This window comes from Apteryx mantelli, chromosome 2 (assembly GCF_036417845.1).
Source record: "Apteryx mantelli isolate bAptMan1 chromosome 2, bAptMan1.hap1, whole genome shotgun sequence".
In the NCBI taxonomy this organism is placed as follows: Eukaryota; Metazoa; Chordata; class Aves; order Apterygiformes; family Apterygidae; genus Apteryx; species Apteryx mantelli.
In genome coordinates this window covers 163906897-163931127 of record NC_089979.1, presented here as the reverse complement: position 1 = coordinate 163931127, position 24231 = coordinate 163906897, and the positions used below count along the sequence as shown (strand labels likewise).

The following is a 24231-nucleotide window of genomic DNA, read 5'->3' as shown; positions in this document are numbered from 1 at the left end:
TAAAAAAAATCTTATTTAAAATATAACTACAAGGCTTATCATAGAAATAGCTGTTGCAGCTGGCAGGGCTTTATTATCTACCTTTTAAAATCTAAACAAAATCCTTCCTGCATGATCTAAATTAAATAAGAGTTTTGGACTTGTGGTGGTTGATAGGAAATGTTATGAAACTCAAAAAATTAGTTGCTTTCCAAAATATTTTCTGTGATATTATGCCTTTCTCTCTTTATTCCCTTCCTTGGGCTTTTAGGCTCTCCTTGGCTTGGTGCACGGTCCCAATGTGAATCACGTGAAACGCAGACTTAGCCATGGGAGCGTGTTTAATTTCCAAATACCTGGTTCCAAAGCTGATTTTAGTGACGAGGAGACCCGCAGTGCCGGCGAAAATGAAATCCAGCGTCGGTCGCTGTCGGTCACGCAGATGGGAAGACGCTCCAGCGTGCAAAGCCAAGTGAGCCACGGTTCTCACCCTGCTACCCCGAACTGCCTGCAGAGCAGCGGCAAGTGGACCAACACGGACAATTGCAACGGAGCGATTTCATCGGCGGGAGGAGGGAACGGCAGGGTGCACAGCCTAGATCCAGCTTCTTCTGAAGGGCTGATGCTCCCTCCAGTTATGGAAGTCCTGGGGAAGGGTGATTTGGTAAGGAAAAGATATTATTTTAAATATATGCTTCATATTATGGTTTCTCCATAAGTGCTAGGTTTTTCTTGTCTGACACACTGGTGAATTTTTAACAATTTCATTGAAATGAAAAATACTGATGCAACTGTCTGGGGATAGTCGTCACTTGTCAGACGAATGTGTTTTTTGACACCAGCAGTGATACTGGTCTGAGAGGTTCCCAAAAGCTAGAGTTCATCGCTTTAGCGAACTCTGTTTTTCAGCTGTGCATAACTTTTACTAACATACTTTTGAAAGTTTATAGTGCTGGAATTATAGTGGTCACCAGAGAGCTTTTTTTATCCCATGTCCTGCCAGGGGATCATTTGGGACAGTACCAGTAGTTCCCTTCTCTTTCATAGCATCTTTAGCATCAAGCAGAAGCTTTATCCGTACGTTCTCCATGCAGGTAGAGATGTTTTTCTACCATGGTTATCCCTCAGCTCTCTCCTTTTCTGTTAGTTTCTGCAGTATTTTCTAGGGCTATTTCTCCTCATACACCCAGAATGATTCCCAGGTTTGTGTTTGCCCTGTCGTTATTAGATGCTCATGGGATCAGTTTGCCGCAGCATTATTACTGAAGAGCCGGTCCTTCGTTCTATTGCAGCTATTACACCATGGAAAAAAAGGCACATCTATTTGGCTGCCTGTCATCATTCCTATTAACTTTCATAGTTACCCATCATCACATCCTACTTCATTTTATTCCTGTGGTATCTTCCTAATCATGTTTACTTCTTTAAGCAGCCAGCTGTAAATGATGAGAACAGCATGGTGCATTTGCCTCCTCATCTGTCAGTGGAGTACTTTAATGAGGCACTTCAAAGACAAAGGGCAGCAAGTGCAGTCAGCATAATTACCAGTGTCTTGGAGGGTAAGTGGCTCCTTATTATGTTTATTGCAATCCTAAGGTAATGTTAGTGTGAAAGACCAAAATGTCAATACATTTCTTAAAGGTTAACAGAGATCTGTAGAGGTGCAGTTAGGAATTTCATCCTTAATTTGTCTCTTTTTTTTTTTAATGCATTATAGTGCAGTCTTTATGTACTTGAACACATCCTGTGCACATCATAAGATCTCATTTTGTAGGACAGACCATGAAGAGGGTAAGAGTGATGGTGGGTGGAAGGAATTTCTCTTGCGTTAAGGTTGCAGGCCTGAGGCTCTGGCTTCTCTTCCCCACTCCGTTACTGGTGATACAACACTGGCAGCGACATATGCATAAAGACTCTAACATTAAAATTAGACAAGCAAAATTAAAGGTAGCAATTCCTGGGTTTTGAGTACTTAGCCTTACTGCTTTTATTCCTTTAGCTTACCTTCTTATGTGAATTTTTGGGGGTTATATCGCTTGACTGACTGATACTTTCTCTGCCTTTAGCAATTGCTTCTAATCACAGCTGCATTAGGACTTTAACTTGTACCTGTGAAGTGTTTACTTTGCTCATCAGTGAAAGATCACTGTAGATCTTTCTGAGAAATTTCTGCCCAAATTGTTCCTCTGTTTTTTGGAGCAAGATTAGGGAGAAATATATTGTTTTTATCCATTATGTGGAGCTCTGTCCCCAGTCCTTGGCACACAAGCATAAGGTCTGGCAGGGCGGTACCTTGGGGCAGGGAAATCCCTTTTCTTCAATTATGTGTCTTGGTCAAATCACAGCTCCAACACATCCAGTGGAGACAGACTTGCTTTGCAGGTCAATTCACCAAAAGTTTGGTTTGTGCTGCACATGTCCAGCTGCGAACTGGGGTTGAAGAGGACTGTGCCCATAGTTGTAGCTGTAAGTGGCTGTGGATTAGCATGAGAACAAACATTGCAATGGGGAGCAGAGAAATTGTCTTTGCTAGGATCTTTGTGCCAGTTCTGCTGGATTCACATAGTATGAACAAAGAAACCATTTGATCTGGAAGAAGAGAAGACAAGAAGAGAAGACAAGAAGTAAACCTGGAGTGAACCAGGTCAGAGTGATTAGATTTGGATAAACAGCATAGGGTGGAATCACAGATTTGAGTCTGGAGGAGAAGAAATGAAAACTAAAACTGTGAGAGGAAATAAGGACAGGTCTAACTAACAGTAAGGAACTACAGGTCAGATCCTGTTCACCTGATCTTTGCTAAATTTTCAGGTCCCTGAAAATCAGATTATATAATACTAAATACAAGCACATTAGGAATGATCAGTAAGTTCCCATTTGTCAATGAGTTTGCACAGGACTTCAGGAGGTCTTATCAATACTGACTGGTGAATAAAGAAAGGCTATGATTCTTTCAGTGATTTATACCAAACACTTTACCAAAAGGATGTAAATTGCAATGCAAAAAAAGCTTTTATCTCGTGCTTTCATTATAGAAAATGAAGAGATGTTGCTGCTTGCAAGAGCTGGGAAATGATAAGTATGAGTTTTCCCATAGGAGAATCACAGAATCACAGAATCACTGAGGTTGGAAGGGACCTCTGGAGATCATCTAGTCCAACCCCCCTGCTCAAGCAGGGTCACCTAGAGCACATTGCACAGGATTGCATCCAGGCGTGTTTTGAATATCTCCAGAGAAGAAGACTCCACCACCTCTCTGGGCAACCTGTTCCAGTGCTCTGTCACCCTCACAGTGAAAAAGTTTTTCCTCATGTTCAGATGGAAGTGTCTGTGTTTCAGTTTGTGCCCGTTGCCTCGCATCCTGTCGCTCGGCACCACTGAAAAGAGTCTGGTCCCATCCTCTCGACACCCTCCCTTCAGATACTTGTACACGTTGATAAGATCTCCTCTCAGCCTTCTCTTCTCCAGGCTAAACAGGCCCAGCTCTCTCAGCCTTTCCTCATAAGAGAGATGCTCCAGTCCCCTAATCATCTTTGTGGCCCTTCGCTGGACTTGCTCCAGTAGTGCCACATCCCTCTTGTTCTGGGGAGCCCAGAACTGGACGCAGTACTCCAGATGTGGCCTCACCAGGGCTGAGTAGAGGGGGAGAATCACCTCCCTCGACCTGCTGGCAACACTCTTCCTGATGCAGCCCAGGATACCATTGGCCTTCTTGGCCACAAGGGCACATTGCTGCCTCATGCTTAACTTGGTGTCCACCAGCACTCCCAGATCCTTCTCCGCAGAGCTGCTTTCCAGCAGGTCAACCCCCAACCTGTACTGGTGCATGGGGTTATTCCTCCCCAGGTGCAGGACCCTGCACTTGCCTTTGTTGAACTTCAGGAGGTTCCTCTCTGCCCACCTCTCCAGCCTGACCAGGTCTCTCTGAATGGCAGCACAGCCCTCTGGCGTATCAGCCACTCCTCCCAGTTTTGTATCGTCAGCAAACTTGCTGAGGGTGCACTCTGTGCCTTCATCCAGGTCATTGATGAAGAAGTTGAACAGGGCTGGACCCAGTAGTGACCCCTGGGGGACACCGCTAGCTACAGGCCTCTAACTAGACTCTGTGCCACTGATCACAACTCTCTGAGCTCTGCCATTCAGCCAGTTCTCAATCCACCTCACTGTCCACTCATCTAACCCACACTTCCTGAGCTTGTCTATGAGGATGCTATGGGAGACAGTGTCAAAAGTCTTGCTGAAGTCTAGGTAGACAACATCCACTGCTCTCCCCTCATCTACCCAGCCAGTCATTCCATCATAGAAGGCTATGAACATAGAAGTCACCTAGGGGCACGTTTCAAGTGCAGTGGTTTTGGATTTGTCTCACCTGCATCCTGAATGTCTAAGGCTGCTGTTGACTCTCTAGAGGCCTGTGATAGTCAATGGAGACGCAGAGGCATTGGACGCGATATAGCCGATGGTGCGGTCAGCTGCGTTAGGATCAGATGAATAGTGACTTTGAATCCGTTTCTATTTTGACGATTGAAAATTTCTAGGGAAAGGGGATGATGTTTGGCCCCTGTACCCTAAACATCTGCATTTAGTCAGATGATTCTAGTAAAAGTCTGTACCTGAGACATATAAAGCCTGATCCAACAGCCGTTGATGTTAATCCACGTAGTGAATTTTGAATACGAATTTCTCTGAATTTTACCTTCCCGTTCATCAGCTGATGTAGGGACTGCATGAATGGTAGAAGGTGGAGAGGAGCTTTCGGGCTCTGTGTGAGTTGTGAGGGTGGGGTTTTTTTGTTTTAATCTTCTTTTCTTTCAAGTTTTGATTATTTGATGTTATTATTTCATCACATTGCTCAGTGATAATTATTTAATTATTATTGGGTTTTCTTTTGTTTTTAGAACTTGAAGAATCCCAGTGGAGATGCCCTCCATGCCTGAAAAATTTTGCTTTAAAGTATTTTATTTGGGACTACTGTCCACTTTGGTTGAGAATCAAGAAGAAAGTGGCTGCTTTCATAAAGGATCCTTTTATTGACCTCACCATCACTATCTGCATTGTGATGAACACTTTGTTCATGGCACTGGAGCACAATAACATGTCAGATAATTTTAAATCAATGCTTAATGTAGGCAACTTGGTAAGCAAATTCTCAAATATGTGACATTTTATACCAGGAACTGATTGATGGGTGTTTTTTACTTGAGACACAAAGAATAACTTTAAAAGTGAAAGATCAGCAAAATCTAAGTTTATGAACTCTAAATTTCTGACCTATGCAATTCCCCAATTTTGTTGATGCACTTTTAACAGACACTCCTGAGAAAGCAGAAAACAAGCCTCTCATTTCAATTGAAAGTGCATTAAAAGTTAATAAAAGTGGACTTTGTTGACCTGTCCATGACTATTACTGTCCTTGTAGGAACATGATCTAAAGATTAGATATATTCATGGCAACTCTTAGGCTGATGCTGCTTACTATTCCTTTGTCACAGGTCTTTACAGGAATCTTCACTGCAGAAATGATCTTGAAAATCATTGCTCTAGATCCCTATTATTATTTTCAGCAGCCCTGGAATATTTTTGACAGTTTAATTGTCACATTGAGCTTAATCGAACTGGGTTTGTCCAAAAACAAGAAAGACGGGAGAAAAGGAGGAAGCATGACAATTTTACGATCCTTCAGACTGGTAATGCCTCATGATGGCTCAGTTGCATAAAACACGTATTATGAATATCATAGAGAAGACTTCTGTGGTCTGCAGTTGGGACAAAGCAAAAAAAAAATTTTTTTTATCTCAGTAGTGGGAAGAAGAAATACATTGTTAAACTCATTGAGATGTTAGAGTCAAACTTTAATGTCATGTGTATTTACTTTGAATATAGTGAGAAATATTCAGAGAAAAAGTATTCCAGATTAGAGATGTTATAAAACTGGTATTGAAACGAAAAACTACGACAGGTAGTCTTAGGAAAAAAGTGGCAGAGTAGAAGTACAGAGAAAAGTATACTTAAAAACAAGCGTGAATCAAAGGGAAGGTATTCATATCATATACTTTGGGCTGATTTGGGCACTTGAGTTGTGTTTCCAAAAGGTAGCCACCTTTTATCATAACACAGCATCTAGATTCCTAAATTTGGTCCTTTCTGCCATATGTAAATTAGTTGCCATAAGCTGTACAAAGCGGATTGTATGAATACCTGTCTGCGTGTACCAAGGACTTACCAGGGACTTGAATTAGCCTGGTTCTTAAGGAGGTTGTTAGTTTATCTTTGCCATATTGCCCACGTTAAAAGAACAAACAAAAAGCTATACTTTTTTATGGAGACAGCTTTTAGGAAAACTTATTTTATGTAGAAGAACAACCCTCCAAAACTACACAAAAGCCACCTTCTGGAGGTGTCTTTCTCTCTACCCTGACTGTAAAGAGAAAGCAGCTGGTTAGTTTAAACCAGACACCTGATTTAAGCTAAAGCTGAGTGTGAAGAATCCCACTCTCAAGAAACAAACAGGTGAAAGCATGTGGAGGAAAGGGATATAACACATACACAGATTCACAGATATAGTATGTTGGTCACACCTTGGTGTCACAGTGACATACATCTTATATTCTTGGAATAGTTCAGAATGTTTATAAAATGTTTTTTGCAAGTTTTGAATGGTGCAAAGATGGATTATCTCTACTGATGTCTAACACTATGCTTTATCTTTTTACACAGCTGAGGGTCTTCAAACTGGCAAAGTCCTGGCCAACTTTAAGCACTCTTATTAAAATCATTGGTAACTCAATGGGTGCGCTGAGTAATCTGACCCTCGTCCTGGCAATCATAGTTTTTATTTTTGCTATAGTAGGGGTGCAACTTTTTGGGAGAAGTTATGGGGAGAATTGCCATAACATAACTAAAAACGGCAAGCTACGCTGGCATATGAAGGACTTTTTCCACTCATTCCTCATAATCTTCCGAATTCTGTGTGGAGAATGGATTGAGACCATGTGGGAATGCATGGTGGTAGCTGAACGACCATTGTGCCTCCTTGTCTTTTTGCTGGTCATGGTGATAGGAAATTTAGTGGTGAGTTTTTGATATTTTTCCTCTCTTTATCCTGTGAATAGTAGAATGCACTTAACTGGTTTTCTGTTAATAAAGAGTAGTTCCCCCAAACAGAGGTAGAAGACATATATGTGTTGTTACAGTCTACAAAAGACACTTTTGCCTTTCATCCCCGAGCTTCTGTCCGTATTTTCAGCATGATGCTTTGTGCACAACATCACTTGACTCTTTCATGTGACAATGTGACATGGAATTCAGCAACAAATGACTTTCCAATTGAAATAATAGAGGCAACTATTTTTCCTTCGCCTCTCAGGATCTGGATGTAAATAATCACTAAGGTTTATGGCTTACCTCCTTGAAGTAATGGAGTTAAGTGATAAATCCCTCTGTAAATCAAATCTGGGTTTTGTTTAAGATCTATCTCATAAGTATGAAATTTGTGATAGGCAAATAGCAGAGCATACGCTACTATCATTGAAATCAGGGTTTTCTTTAATCATGTGCATAAATGAATCCTCTGTAAGTGCATTCACATCCAAAGGCAACAGCTTATGCCAGTCATTCCCACCACGGCAAGTGAGATTCATATCATATAAAGTTAACTGTCAGCACTGTGAAGTGCTTAGGCTAAGCTACTCATTGAGGCGCTCTCATTATCAACAGAAACAGAGAGGCATCCAAGGGTTTGAACTATTTTCGTAAAAGATGAATAACTAAGACAGGTGGAAAGAACTGGTCTCTGGAGCACTAATATTCTCCACTGGCTGTGGGGGTGCCTAGATAACTAAGGCATACTATCTGCCCAATTATAATGTGATAAAAGTTAAGCTACATAAATCCCATCCTAAACTGGAACATGAGTTAAAATAAACTGGAATTTAGGAAGAAGTTGAAACCTGCCTGCCGCCATACCCGCTGCCAAAAATAATAATAATAAATTTTTTTATAAATTTTCCTTTTTAAATGTACTCAAAAGCAGGAAGGAAAGCTCAGTTTCAGAAACTTGGTTTTGATTTTGTGGCAGTGTTGCAGATTTGATAGAATTGCTGAGCCTGAGGAAAGTGTCAAACTAGTTAGCCATGCCCGTAGTCTTTGCTACTATTATAACCTTTGAAAGTTGTTTGTGTTAAATATTGGCAATTGGCATGCACAGATCTGTCTTAGCTACTATTTTAAATAACTTCTGGTATGGAGAGTGTCATGGCAACGTAAAGCTTTCTGAGAGATAAGTTTGTCTCATCAACGATAATGTGATCATAGTCATTTCTTCTTTGCCTTGTTTTGGTTTGTTCAGTAAGACCAAACTTTGATAGTAGCTGTATTCTTCCAAGTTAGAATTTAAATTTCTGAATGATATTCTCATGTCTTTATTTATTTATTTATTTATTTATTTATTTATTTCAATGACTTTCAGGTTCTCAACCTGTTCATTGCACTACTACTGAATTCCTTCAGCACCGACTGTCTCCAGACAACAGAAGATGATGGAGAGATGAATAATCTTCAGATTGCCTTTGCTCAGATTCACAAGGGATTTCACCATGTAAAGAGCATTACATGGGATGCCTGTTGTGGAAAGCTCAGGCATCTGAAGAAAGCACACAGAAAGAAAATTAAATTGACTGCACAGAACCGATTTGGTTTTGGAACACAAGGAAAAAATTGTAAAGAGAATTACAGTAATGAAGGGACTGAGAAAAATGGGGACAAATGCTCCAATCTTGAAGATTTTATTAACAATCCCAATATATTTGTTTGTGTCCCTATTGCTGAGGCAGAGAATCTAAGTGAGGGTTTTGAAGATGATGATAAACTGAGCACATTTACAGACACAGAATATAGTGAAAAGGTAATAAAATTGTTTATTTGTATTTGGATACTAGTGTACAACATATATAGAAAGATGTATGTATCTTAGAAGACTGTCTCCAGCAGAACAGGATGGCATATGTGTATCCATCTCCAGATGGTTACAAAATTCTGATCTAGAACCAAAAATACAAATCTTTAGAGTGAGGATTTGTTGATCACTTGGAGCCTTTTAAAATCAAGATTGTTTATGATTTTAAAAGAAAGACTATAAATTGTTGGGTTTGCTGCAAGAGTTACTGGAAGACGTGTTGTGTTATGTGCAGATAATTGCATAGTTCATAGAGTGTTGGCAGATAACTGCAGCAGTCCTTTGTGACTTTGCAATTTGTTCACCTATTTTGGCATTATTTACGTGACTGAGCAAAAACATATGTGCTACATAAAGGATATATCATCATGGACTCTTAATATGAACTTTCAACTGTGGTCCATTCTTTGTCTTTTGTCTTTGAGCATACAGAATATAGTAACTATTAGAACTAAGTAGAAGGATTAAAGATGGGATGGATCTATTAAGTTCATGTTTTTTATATGGTAGCATAAATAATCCAATTTCTTTCTGTTTTCTCTGAAATTTTCAGTTCTATTTTAACCATAGAACACTCCCTTTTTGGATCCAGATTTTCCTACCTTAAGTTTCCATCTTAATCCATAGGAAAAAATTCTCACTTAACTTCCATAGTCCATGCGTCAGACTTTGGACTGCTTGTTGAATTACTAATTCCTTAATTTGCTGCATGCCCATGAAGAAAAAATTCCCTCTTTCTATCCCTAGGTAGAGTCAGAGACTCAAAATGATTACATCTGCATGACTTGTCTTGTCCAGGGAGACCTACTTTAAATGATTTGTACAACTTATATTTTCTTTCTCTTCCAACTTGTTCATCCCCAGAAAGGAGAAAAAAGCCCCACTCTAATCCACATATTATTTTCAGGAGGAAAATCAGCTGAGGCAAAGGGGAGAACGAGGGAAAAGCTCAGGAAGCTGGAGTAAAGGATCGGGATTTTCCTCTGAAGAATTCAGTGTACTTTGCCTAGAAAAGGACAGGAAGGCATCGCCAGAGCAAAAAGAGGTAACAGAATTTTGTTATACAACATTGAGTTTCCAGTTCTGGTCGAGCTCTGTGCATTTCTGTTCTAGGATTTGTTGGAGCTGAATAAAGATTATAGGAAATGGAAAAAATGAAGTTTGACTTTGGGGAAGGGATGTTTTCTAATTCATTTTAATTCATAAGCACTTTCTAATTCTATTGCAGTGGGACTCCACAGATACGTTACTCACACAAGCATTTATAGTACCTTTAGGGCAGCCCCTGCAATGCAACATGAGAGCTCGGTTTAGTAGCATCAGTGGTGCTGAGCTTGAAGCAGTTGGTCTATCTGATTAATGATGGAATCAGGATTCTGTGAAAGAAACCGAACCTGCGCTGGGTTTCTAGGTATTCACTAAAATACAGATATATATGTATATATATGTATATATACAATCATACCTATATAGCATGGAAAAGAGAGTGCTTAGAAATGGAAAAAAACTATAAAATAATGTGATTCAAATAAATCATTTAAAAAATTCTATCTGCTATTCTGTATTTCTTGAAATCTGACTCAGAGAAAAAAAAAAAAAAGAAAGTGGCATTGAAGGAGTGTTATGCTTCCAAGTAAAAGTGGGAAATTCCTGGAAGTCCACCTGTGTCTCAATTCCAGGAAACATAATACTTTAAATGAGTTTCTCACAAAGAAACTAAAGGCAGTAGTTATTCAGAAAAATATTTTAGGATAATTTTGAATAAAGAATACATTCAAAAAGTAACAGTGTCTTCCCAGCAATTTGGAAACATAAAGAAGAAAAAAGCCTAGAATAATTAATTGGTAACAAACTGCTGATTCATTGTATGTTATATATTATGTGTGGTGGGATTGTAAGAAGTTTTGCAAGCAGAGAATATATATTATTCCAGTTCCAACTTCATAAGTACTTTCTTGAGCGTTTCTGATGCAACAATAAATTTATCTGGTTGTCCAGTTTAAATGTATTCTCCTATGTTTTCCTGTTTTTAGCCCAGCTAAAGCTTATCCAAGTTTGAGGACTACGTGCACCTGTATAAAAGTTGCAATCTCTTCAATTTACAAGCTCATTAGATAGTTTAAGCTGGTTCATGTAGATAGACAGATATGCATTTATACCTTGTAAGTATACAGCTTTGGCTCCCATTTGAATGCACCTGCAGGTATTTCTAAGCTCATATACTTTTAAAATCAAAGTCCATTCCTTTAGTAACTCTATTTGGAATATTAGTACGTGGCCAAGCTTTATTTTTTTTTTTTTAATTGCAGTTTCTCAGGGACAAATTTATTTAACTGGGGCCGAATGTAGGAAGAATCAATGCCTTATTTTTATTTTGTTTGGCAGCTTGACAGTGTCAGCTCTTCTGAAGGCAGCACAGTGGACCTGACGAATCCCGAAGATCTTTTGAGGCAGATTCCAGAGTTTGCTGAAAACTTAAAGAACCCAGACATGTGTTTTCCAGAAAGTAAGACTCTGATATTTTCACTAATTAGAAATGCAAATAGTAAAAAATAACCTATTTCTCTAGTGATGCTGAGCAAATACGGTGAGACTAATTACACTTAATTTTGGTTGCCCACAAATCAGGCATCTTGTCTACATTGTTGTCCCTCTCTAGTCAATGGAGAGATCATGGCACCTGAAGAATAATCTCCCTTTCTTTAGATACCGAGGCCCAGAGTCTGGCATACATGATGGTTGCAAAGAAGTGAGGCGAATCCTGCTCCACGGGACAGCATCAAAGTCACTTCAGGGCATTAGAGTGGGAGAAATGTGTGGGGACAGGTCCCACCTGACATGGCCACTGGCACAAGGCACTTGGCACGTCAGATTTATTCAAGATTTATTCTTACTTTACACCAATATAAATGCTTATTTGTTTAATAACATTTTGTGAACAAATCCCTATAATGATCAAAGGAGTGAAATAACAGAGAGAAGATGTCAGGATGAAGTTGAATTTCTATGGGATGATAGGCAGGGAATCCCTTTTTCAAATGATTGTGCAACATTTAGCTTTACAAGTTTTCATTATGGGCTGTAGTCGATACCTTTATGAAAGTTTCCTGCTCAAACATGTATAACAATACGTGGCTTCTGTAAGAAGAAAATAAATAGTTCATTAGATTTTTCCCAAATAACGGTCATTACTGACAGCCAGGGGTAATCACTGCGCTCTCAGTATTAGACGTGAGCGAATAAACTATATTGTCCAAGCCAGTTTGTAGGATCCTTTCTTCCAGATTAGCTTGTTATATTAAATTAATTATAAGTTTAGTAAAAACGTTCCTGGTGCTCACCTGGCTCTAGTTACCCCCATCGCCTCCCTGCCCCGCTCTGCAGCGCTGGCCTTTCCTCCTCTGCCATTTTTATGTCAATGAAATTTCTAGTGCACCGTTTTGGGATTGGATCAGTAAGAGCGAAGCAAGTAAAAATTATTCAAAGCTGGAGAGGTGTTGTCTCTGTGAACAAAGTACTTCCTGCGTTATAATGTCTTTTTTACTATTATAATGTTATACGCCATAAATCCTAAGGAAGATTTGCCATGCTTATATTGCAGTTTGCTTTTATCTCTCCAGAAAGACCACAAATGGTACGTTAATAATACAGATGTCAGATCTCTGAGCTACAGGATTTTTGTCAAAACTGCATTATAGACAGCTATATTTGTCAGCACAGCCATCAGAGCAAAACAGATACAGGTTTTCTGTCCCCATTCGAGCCCCAAAATCTGTGTCCAGGGAAGAACAGTGAAATGTCTTGTTTCACGCGCTGTAGTCCCAGGCCAGAGTGTGCCTGCTGCGGCCAAATCATTACAGAATTCAATTGAAGTTATAACAAATCTGTACCTCACAAAGATTTCTGCACACTAGGAAAAGGTCACTGTCTTGTGCAAGTAGCTTTCCACACCTAATCCCCCAAAGCAGATCCAAGTTACTGGAGAAAGAGAGGTTATTAAAGGAAAGATCATCAGAATGTTTTACATAGATTATATACTAACATATATATGTGAGTTATATAGATAGATAATATTTCTATCTGTCTGTATATACACACACACAAATTTATGTATAATACAGTGTATATGTAATACAGTGTACATGTACTATAGAAAGGCATGATATATATATATTTTTTCATTTTTGGAGATTACAGAAGCCTCCTACTTTTTTTTTTTTTTTTTTTTTTTTTTTACAATAATGAAAACATGAATTAGCCTACAGCAGACAGTAAGGAAAATGTCACCCAAAGTCATTTGGTAAAATGAATAATTAAATGGAAACAGGATTCTACAACGGGATGTTTCAGGAAAACTTAACAGGCAGTGCTGCCAGAGCCACTTGTAAGAAGTACTAAAAATCACAGAAGTAATCTGCTCAGTTTGCAAGGAAACATCTTTTAGTCAACCTAACAATTAGGCATATTCTTACAGGTTATGTGATATAAAATCAGATGCTTTGTACATTCAAAAGTAAATAAATAAATGCATGAATGGACCTTGCAAGGTAAGGTATAATGCTGCAGTATTAAAGATAACAGTAATATCTTCTTTGTCTCTAAGCCTTTTTGTCCTGCTGTGTTATGGTACTGTTTCCCCAAAACAGTGTTCAAAAACTGATAGTCTTTTGCAACAACAGGGCTCTTCCCCCTGCCCCGAAGTTTTGTGAGCCCAAACAGCAGCTACCTGAGAGCCAATGTCGCAGAAGTATCTGGAAATAATGCGTTGTTCAAAGGTGCTCCAGTAACTTTATTATATATTTAAATAGGAATTAGGGGGAAAAAAATAGATGCACATATATATATTTCCTAATTTTTTTTCTCACGGCAAAACAGATGAAAAGGGACCAACAAAAATATCCATTTAGGGTGACCAAGGACTTCCCGTGCACTCAGAATTTTTCTGGGTAACCCTGCATTTCTGTGTATATTCCTTTCTGCGTGTGTCTCTCCCTCTCAGGTTGCTTTCGATACTTTCACTGCTATGCGGGTAAAGCCGTAAACTTGGGAGGACAAACATGGTGGAACATGAGAAAAACTTGCTACCAAATTGTTGAACATTCCTGGTTTGAATCCTTTATCATATTCATGATTCTTCTGAGCAGTGGAGCCCTGGTTAGTATAACACAATTTCATATATTTAGAAGCATTTTTAGTTTGATTTGCATGCAGCAAAGTGTTTTTAGCAGAGGAGACAAGGTATATCTTCAGTCATCAAGAGGAAAAAGAACGAGGCTTCACACAGGAGTCATTCACTATTGTAATTATTACAAATTTATTGTTTATAGCAAATTATGAGAGAGACTGAGCAACTCTAAAAATATATAACTCTCAGAATCTATTTCTATTCTGGCTGCATGCTGGATTTTTATGGCTTTCTCTGGGAGATATTCCACAACTGTGAAATATATATATATATTATATGTCATTAAAACAAATAAATGACTCTTACTTAGTATTTTAATTCTCTTGAGATCATAAGCTTCTTGAATTAAATTTCTAAAAATATATGTTCCTCCTAGGATCCTGGTGCGCATGTGTGTGTGTGTCCCCACAGGGCTATAAGATACAGAGAAAGAGAAAGGAAAGAAAGAATTAAATTTCTTGGTTGATATATATCTGAGTAAACGTGGATGGCATTCAGATCTATGTAAATCACATATTGAGTGACCAGATGGGAACTTAATCATTCTAGACTATCATTTTTAAGAAGGTCATCTGACTTTTGTTGTTTATCTATATATTATAATTTCAGGCATTTGAAGATATCCATATAAACAAGAAAAGAAATATTAAAATTATGTTGGAATTTCTTGACAAAATATTCACTTTCATCTTTGTTCTGGAGATGCTCCTGAAATGGGTGGCTTATGGCTTCACGAAGTATTTCACCAATGCCTGGTGCTGGCTGGACTTCCTTATTGTACACGTAAGTTCTGCCCTCGATGTTTCCAGAAGGGTCCTAATGCAGGACATAGCAGCAGGACAGCTGATTCTTTCTCGGATGTGAATTTAAGACAGTTTGAAAGGGAAACTCTATTCGGGGAAGTGCTGAGCTCTTACCTTCCGTTAACAATGATTTTGGGGACATCATACTCTGTCACCGAAGACTTGTTCACAGTTTGGCCTCTAAATGCCTCCCACTGTAATATTCTAAACATCCACATCAAAACCCAAGTTTGGAGATATTATGCTGAGCAAAATCTAGCATCCTTACATAGTGTATTTTGTCATTGGTTTCAGTGGAGTGCAAATTTCATTCTTAAATTTTGAGATGTAGAAAACATACACCTGCTCTTCTCCACTTTCGCCAATAAGATGATGATGATGATGATGATGATGATGATGATGATTTTGAATGGAAATAAAAAAAGCAGTTGCTAGAACTTTGCTAATACTTTCTTATGTGTCTCCATTCAGGTCTCTTTAATAAGTGTCATAGGTAGTTCATTTGATTATATGAAATCTCTGAGGACTCTCCGAGCTCTGAGACCCTTGAGAGCATTGTCACGATTTGAAGGGATGAGGGTAAGACTGAATATAAATTAAAGCCTGTTATACCAATAACCACATAAGAGCATCATAACTCATGTGACTGTGTCTTTATGAGGTTGGCAGGTCTATGCCAAGTAAAGCTTAGGGTCTACAAGACTAATTTTTAAAAGGCATATTTGCCGGGCACCTCTGAACTTGCGTGCTCCTTATAGATTTTCCTTAAGTGATTGGGCCTGGCTGTTGCTGAAACTAGACCTAGACCTGGCAGAACTCTGCTCCAATGCCACTCAATCATTTCTGTCTTCTTGCCTTTTTGAGATGACGAAAAATTAAAATCAGAACCATGAACACAATTTTCATTTTGAAGTCTGTTGGAAAGCTAATTCAGAAAAAAGTGAATCACCTCCTTTTTGCAAGTTTTTTACTGGATTGATTTACAAGAGCTCTAGACTATTAAGAGGTACTTTGTCCAAATTATTATTATTTCTTACAAAAAGCAGAAATGTGTCTCTGTAGATTATTTGCTGCCTTTTCCATTGAAAGAAAATGTGAAACTTAGACATGACTTTAATTACAAACCTGCCATCGTGTAAAAGCAGAGAAATTCCCTCACCTAGTCATATGCAAAACACATCTGTGCACTGTAATGCGAAATGGTAATAATAGCCACAGCAGTGTTTGGGCAAAATTAACTTCTAGGTCTATGGAATATACTCTGGCATGTGAATATAGATAATATACAATGTCACTGCTGGACATTTACATGGAAATGCAAACTCAGTGATGTTGAGAAGTGTTACCTCTGGATATCTTTTGGAAGTGAAAGTGAAATCCCTCTGATTACAATATTGTCCTGTGAAGGCAGACAGAAATTAATATATTCTTTCAATTAATTTACTGCCAAAAATTTCCAAATCTGGTGTGGATTTCAAAATAGGTACTATCATATGTTCTACCTTGCTACATAAAATGCTGGTGACATGTTCTCCAAAAATGTTCACAAAGCTTTTTCATTTTTATTCCACTTCATAAAGTTCTTGTTTGCTACCTGACAGCAGTTAGACTTTGATGTGCTGAGTTCACTGCCTGCAAAACTTAAAGATATAATTTCATTGTTTACTTACACTGCCCCATTTTGTGCAGCAATCTGTTATGCCTTGGCATACACTTAAACCTTAAATGGATTTTTTTTCTGTGACTGTACAGCATCTAGCACAAAAAATCCCTAGTTCATGATTATGGATCCCAAATACAACAATAATCCAGTAAAAAAAATAATAGATCTAGCAAAAGACTAGCTGAGATTCACTAGTGGTCCTCTAAAACTACTTTTCACAGTCTTAATAAAACAGTCCCCCTGCATTAATGCTCATGGAAGAGTCATCCGTTAATTAGTGTTATAAAAGTTAAAAAGAAGAAAAAGAAAAAAGAAAAAGAAAAAACAAGAGAAAGTTATCAAAAGAGGATGGACTTGTGTAGTATACTTATGTGGTGGTGTTTCACAGCAAATTAAAACAAACTAGCTGTTCCTTTGAGAACATAATGGTTCTTATTTCCAAAGAGTTTGCAATGCAAGGGACTGATCTCACAAATGCAAGACATCTGTGAATCTTTGTTCAAGGTACCAGTCACAACTGAGATGGGTATTTACATGGAAAAAATTAGGCTGCTGTTTGCTGAGATGGCCAAGGGGAGCTTAGGTTTTTTTTGTAACAGTTCATTGCACTGAGTGGATAATTGCGCCTGTCTTTGTTTAAGTAACTGTATTTCTTCTCTCCCATTTCACCAAAGGTGGTGGTCAATGCCCTCGTGGGAGCCATCCCTTCCATCATGAATGTCCTGCTCGTCTGCCTCATCTTCTGGCTCATCTTTAGCATCATGGGAGTGAACCTGTTTGCTGGAAAGTTTGGGAAATGTGTCAATTTGACAGAAGAAGATTCAGAATTAAACAGCTCTATTAATAACATATCAGACTGTAAAATTTATAATAATACTGGAAAAATATTCTGGGTCAATGCTAAAGTCAATTTCGATAATGTTGGCTCTGGTTACCTGGCTCTTCTTCAGGTGGTAAGTTCCGTTCGCCTTCACTAGCCAGGAGGGACCCAGCATCCAGCCAACCCCTAGTTCATCTCTGTGGGTGATGGAAAAGAGTGGTCTCACGCAGCCCGCTCTTCCCTCATAGCTGGGTGTTCGAACAGCAATGTTGTTAGCGCACATGTAGAGCACTGGCAAGTTTCCCTAAAGTCAGAATTTGGTACAATATGCTTGTGACCACATGACAGCCTCTTTCCCCAATCAGTGTTACTTGGATATTGCAATGGTAGGAAGACTTTTACCCTAAAAGTTCAACACACTTCCCATAATCTTCCTCTCTTTCTAGGCAACTTTTAAAGGTTGGATGGACATTATGTATGCGGCAGTAGATTCACGAGAGGTTAGTCACTACCTTCAAACTGTGTTTTCTGAAAAGCACCTCTTCAGTTTTCAGCCCTGCTTTTGTGATTTTTCACGTGTTGTTGACATCTGCTATTAGTCTGTGCTAAAGCTTTCCAGTAATTATTTCTATCATCTGACGCAAACATTTCATCTGTGAATGACCTGCAGTATCATAATGCTAGCCTGCTCTACCGGTGAGTGGGATTCAACTCCAGATCCATACACCTAAATGAATTTATCTACGGTGGAAGGGTCTCCATGTCAGCTTGGCATCCAAGCATCTATTACGGTTAATGAAGATCTAGTCAAAATGCCTGAAGGATCTAGAGATCTGTTCAGCTCACCCCAGATATCTATATTGATCAGATGAACACCTCTCTAGACTCCATTGACTCTGCTAATTGGATCTCTGTCAGCCAGCATGGGAGTTTAGATTTGTTCTTTTGGTTTTATTTTTATCCCTAATAGTAATAAGAGAGCTTTTTTGCTGAGAAGAAAAAACATATCTAGGCCAACATTTTGAAAGGTAAGAGTTTGGGATTAGACTTCTAAATAGTTTGCTTGATTTTTCAAGTGCTGAGCACTTCACAGCTCCCATTCTCATCAGAAGAAGCTGAACGTTGGTTGACACGTGTGGAAAAATGTGTCAAGAATGTCCAATTCAATAACTGTTTTTATTGACTTCAGGGGGGCCTGAATCAAGTACCATTGGTAGTATCTTAAGTCAGGTTTAAAAAGAAAAAAAAATCTGCTTGTTTGTGGGGAAAAAAAAAAGAAGTGAAAAATAAAGCTAAACTTCATTCATCATTAGTCAAAGAATAAATTTTGTTCTACAGGTTATTCAGTGCAAATATATTCAATACCAGTATGAATTACATTATCCTGTTCTACCATGATCTAGCCAGAAAATGCAGAAACAAACATTGTAAAAGAAGTCAAACTGACTAACTGTCATAGCATTAACACTTTGTTGTGGTACCGTTTTTAAAAGACATACTTTCTGGTTGGTTTTATCTCAAGTGTTTCCTCTGGCATATAATTTCATCATGATTTGACATCTCATAACAGATAGTAGTCACCATCTGATCAAACATGTCCTCCATGTAAAGTTTCCCTTTATCTCCTATGAGCTCCTAGGATTTCAGTGCATCAAGTAATCACATTTCAAATGTTACTACTTTCCACAATTTCGTGCCCCTTCCTCTAGTACAAGATAAAAAAATTTGTGTTAAGCACTATTGGTCATTATAAACTATACCCTACTTCTGTCAGACTTTGCAGTAGGGCTGTAAATCTTAGTTCCTACTGGGATCAATTTGCAAAAAGAAGATTATTGTGAATTGTGGCTATTGGTCATTTTTCATTTTGCTTTTCATTTCTGCAGAAAAATGAACAGCCGCAAATGGAACAAAATCTATCAATGTATCTCTACTTTGTGAGCTTCATCATCTTCGGATCTTTCTTTACTCTGAATCTCTTTGTTGGTGTTATTATTGACAACTTCAACCAACAAAAGAAAAAGATAAGTATACTGGTGGTGCTCCCAAGCATCATCTCTCTAGCATACTATCTTAAGAGTACAAAGTTCTTGCTAAACAGGACATCTGAAACTTCTATTTGCATTTACAATAGAATTTAATAATGAAGATAGCAGAAGTAACATTATGGATGAAGTTCTTCCTCCTTTCTTTTCCCCTATAACATGAGCACACAACTCTTTCCCAAAGTTTCAAAGGCTATGACATCAGCTCTGCAGCCCCTTAAAATGTTGCTCCTGCCCTTGGTGCTGAGCACTGAGGGAGACTGTTTATTTAGGAAGTGGTTGGAGACAGATGCTGTGATAAGTATTTTGGATATTTGACAAAAGCAGGATGCAGGAAACTAGGGAAAAGGTTGCTTTTATCCAGGTTTTCGTTGCTCCGTTGCTTTCATGCTTTCTGAGCTTGCCAAGTTTCACCGTAGAACTTCTGATCTGTGAAATATATGGTTTATGCCACTGTGTTTCTTTGGGGCCTATTACAAATTATGAAAAGGGCTAGTACCCTAGCATACCCAGCAAGACATGAAAAAGAAAGAAATGTTAGCTTCCGGTATTTTAGACTTCTTAGCTACAATAATGCTGCTTTCTCATCAACAATAACAGTGAAATTTCTTTATATACCTAGGTGGGGAAGATATCTTCATGACAGAGGAACAGAAAAAATATTACAATGCAATGAAAAAGTTGGGATCAAAGAAACCTCAGAAGCCTATTCCAAGACCATTGGTAAGACTGTCTGAATTCTTCTAAAGAAAAATGCATTGCAAAATTAACTTAGTTCACTGAAAAGTGCCTACATTAATATGTTGTACATAAATTATTGATAGTATCTTTACATTGATATTCAAATTGTGCTCTTAAAGTCAATTCCGTATAAAAAAAATTGCACTGAAAGACTTTACAGGTTAAATATTTATTAAGTTTTGTGCATAAATATTATTGGATTATATATTCACCTTGGAACTGATTAAATGTCAGGATGAGAAGGGAGTTCTAATGTCACTTTTATATTCTACTTTCTTAAACATCTCTGTCCTTATCACAGCTAAATGACTTTGCAACATAAAAATTGAGATGTTAGTAAATATATGCAGATGAATGCTCCCTACTTCTATGGCTAATGCTAGATGTATTTTCTTCCTATAGAACAAATACCAAGGGTTCTTTTTTGACATTGTAACACATCAAGCCTTTGATGTCATCGTCATGATTCTCATCTGCCTCAACATGATCACCATGATGGTGGAAACGGATGACCAAAGTGAAACGAAGACTTACGTTCTTAACAAAATCAATATACTTTTTGTTGCTGTCTTTACTGCAGAATGCGTACTGAAATTGGTGGCTCTGAGGCAATATTATTTCTCAAATGCTTGGAACATATTTGATTTAGTTGTTGTGATCATGTCACTTATTGGTAAGTAAAACTGAATTGGAAAATTATTTGCTAAATATAATTCTATTCAGAAAAACATAGTTAAAATTTATCAGCTGCAAATTAATGTTGCAATGGAAGCGTAATGTTGGGAAGTGCTGAGAAAAGAGAACTACATAGTCTAGAAGGAAAGAAAGAAAAAAAAGAAGATCAGAGGGTAAACAGCTATGGTTACATTAAAATAACATGAAATAGGATTTTTTTTAAAAAATATACTATTTTATTTTAATAAAACCCAATATTTTAAAAGGAACACTGTGTTATATAAATCTTTCATAATGGTTGTTTAGCTTGTTTTTTCCCCATCTGAAAGACAGAATTAACGACCCATAGTAGCAATACCACTTTATGTGATAATTTCAGCTGTTACAGATTTTGTGCCATGATTCTCAACCAATAAATCTTCGATCAGATAAAAATTGTTTCTCTTTGTCATCTGTGCTTGTAATAAAGAATTGAAATATATAGAGACTATAGAGTTCAGAATGAGAATATAGACTATAGGATTCACATTCCTGAAACTCAGGCGTAGCTAATTGAACTTCAGGCTTCTCATCCTCTAACAGGATAGAAAAAAACAACCCAATTGTGTTAGCTTTTATTTCAAGGGATCTCAATGGAAGAATGGAGTAAAGAGCTGAAATAACATTGCTCTTCTGTCAGTGTAACTATTCTTAGTGCCAGTACTGCCAAAATAGCAAAAGCCATTTTGGGGAAGAAAAATATTTAGTTTCTTTAACATGAGTTACTTTTTGGGCGACAATAAGAATAGAGCTCTTCTTTGTGAGGGGAAGTTCCTGGAGTGGAAATCCAGAAAAATGAATCCAAGCTGTCTAAATCTAACAGGCCAGGCCTCTGCTTCTAGAGCCACTAGACCCGTCTGTCAATTGTCATGCAAATTAAATAGAAAATAACATCCATGTATAGCTATGTCCCTGAATGAACTGAAAGCCATTGTAGAACAGCACACAATAGTTTTGTGTTCATCACTTCATGGTTTTTCCTTACATGTATCTTGACTATATTATCTAAATGATGACCATGACGTTGTTATCTCATGTTTTTAGCTCTGTAGTGTCAGTATTTGAGGCTAAAAATTAGAATATAAGTATATAACTTGCACTTGCTGAAGTATTCAGGCAACCAGAAAACCATTACCACAAACACTGGCTGATATGTGTATTTAAATGTGCATAGAAAGGTTTTTGCCATCCTTAATACAATAGAAGCTATCTTCTGGTGGCTGAAGAACATAGTTCATAATTGCTGACCTTTACAGCTTTTCTTCCAACTCTGTTGAAAACTGCAACTTCTATTAAAAGTTGTTATGCTAGGGCATTAGCACAAGATATTTTTCAGCTGTACAGATATTATCATTTCATTTCATTACTAGTTAAGCAGAAATGTGATCTTCTAACCAATTATTTTTGTCTCCTTTTTAGCCTTACTGCTTTCTGGCATCGGTAAAGCATTTGAACATTTCTTACCACCTACACTCTTCAGGGTCATTCGCTTGGCTCGAATTGGACGAATACTAAGGCTCATCCGGGCTGCCAAAGGAATTCGAACTCTCCTTTTTGCCTTAATGATGTCCCTACCTGCTCTGTTCAACATTGGCCTCTTGCTTTTTCTGGTCATGTTCATTTATGCCATTTTTGGCATGGCTAACTTTGCCTATGTGAAGATGGAAGATGGCATTGATGATATGTTCAACTTCCAAACCTTTGCTAACAGCATGCTCTGTCTCTTCCAAATCACAACATCAGCTGGCTGGGATGGTCTTCTCAGTCCTATTTTAAACACTGGACCACCATACTGTGATCCAAACATAAGTGGTGTTGTAGGTGAATGTGGTAAACCTGCCATAGGCATTATTTATTTTGTAAGTTACATCATTATATCATTTCTCATTGTTGTAAACATGTACATAGCTGTTATTTTAGAGAACTTCAATGCTGCCACTGAGGAAAGCACAGAGCCTCTAGGTGAGGATGACTTTGACATCTTTTATGAAGTCTGGGAGAAGTTTGATCCTGAAGCAACTCAGTTTATAGCTTTCTCTGCGCTTTCAGACTTTGCAGATGCTCTGGCCCAACCTTTACGTGTACCAAAGCCAAACAAAGTTGAACTCATAGCAATGGACCTGCCCATGGTCAGTGGAGATAGGATCCATTGCTTGGATATTTTGTTTGCTTTTACCAAACGAGTGTTAGGAGACTCTGGGGAGATGGATGCTCTGAAAGTACAAATGGAGGAGAAGTTCATGGCTGCCAATCCTTCCAAAATATCCTATGAGCCAATCTCCGCTACACTTAGACACAAACAAGAGGAAGTTTGTGCCACTGTCATCCAACGTGCGTACCGGAGTCATTTGCTTCAACGCTCTATAAAGCAGGCTTCTTACCTGTACCATCGCAGAACTTGCAATGGTGATGTTCTTGGAGAGGGTGCTCCAGAAAAAGAGGGACTTATTGCATCTATGATGGATAAAAACTATGGTAGGAGTCTAGACAAGTTTGAAACTTTGTCCTCAACATCTTTTCCTCCATCATATGACAGTGTCACAAGAGCCAGTAGTGGCAATCTCATGGTTGAGAATGAAGAATTTGCAGATAATCAACAATCTCCAGGTATTAAATAGTTCATAACTGAAAACATTGTCAAAAATATTTTAAACATTCACAGAAACTGATATTGTAAATACATGTCAACTGAAGCCTCCTCATTAAACATGCACTGTCAAAGAAAGTTTGTTGATCAAGATCGGTTAAACATAGTTGAACATGATTACTTAGCTTCGGTAGTCGCTAAGTTGTAGCCTTTGACTCTGCTATATTCAGCTTTGTTCAACATTTATATATGCAGAAACAAAAGCTGGGAAGGGTTTGGGATCTTTTTTTTTTTTTTTTTTTAATCAATGGCACCCCACTGCAAAGCAGCTCCTGCAGTATGAGAGTACTGTGGTGCATTTACAGCAGAGGCAGATAGGCCTGCTGACATTATATCCATTGCTCCAGTTTAAGAGCCAGGGAGAAGCTCAAGCAACACTGGATCTCCTAGCGAACAGGGAAAAGAATGTCAGTTTTAAGATAAATTGCAAAAGGGAGAGGAGCTAATATTTACCCTACCCTTAGTCTATCCCTAATTAATACCCTAATTATAAACCTGTTAAGCAAATGACTACTAATTTTTTATGTCTTGGGTTGGATATATCACAAAAATAGCCATTGCATGATACACAGATATGCCATGCTATACTGGACTTCCTCCAATATGATGAATCTACAGAATAAGTCATATTATGTATGCTATTGTAGTTGTGTTGCTACATAATGAAATAATAAATACAAC

The 24231-nt window shown here is 38.1% G+C and overlaps 1 protein-coding gene across 1 annotated transcript in view; it reads left to right on the top strand.

Annotated features, from left to right (window-relative positions):
* Window positions 1–23521, top strand: part of LOC106490268 (sodium channel protein type 5 subunit alpha-like) — a 36920-nt gene extending 13399 nt beyond the window's left edge. The window contains exons 11-27 of the mRNA XM_067292201.1: window positions 251–643; window positions 1412–1538; window positions 4878–5116; window positions 5472–5666; window positions 6697–7050; window positions 8447–8881; window positions 9843–9977; window positions 11318–11438; window positions 13932–14086; window positions 14727–14900; window positions 15392–15499; window positions 17258–17536; window positions 17850–17903; window positions 19290–19431; window positions 20071–20171; window positions 20592–20862; window positions 22323–23521. Of these exons, the coding sequence (XP_067148302.1) occupies window positions 251–643; window positions 1412–1538; window positions 4878–5116; window positions 5472–5666; window positions 6697–7050; window positions 8447–8881; window positions 9843–9977; window positions 11318–11438; window positions 13932–14086; window positions 14727–14900; window positions 15392–15499; window positions 17258–17536; window positions 17850–17903; window positions 19290–19431; window positions 20071–20171; window positions 20592–20862; window positions 22323–23521 (4482 nt within the window). The remainder of the gene's footprint in view (window positions 1–250; window positions 644–1411; window positions 1539–4877; window positions 5117–5471; window positions 5667–6696; window positions 7051–8446; window positions 8882–9842; window positions 9978–11317; window positions 11439–13931; window positions 14087–14726; window positions 14901–15391; window positions 15500–17257; window positions 17537–17849; window positions 17904–19289; window positions 19432–20070; window positions 20172–20591; window positions 20863–22322) is intronic.
* The last annotated feature ends 710 nt before the right edge of the window (window positions 23522–24231 follow it).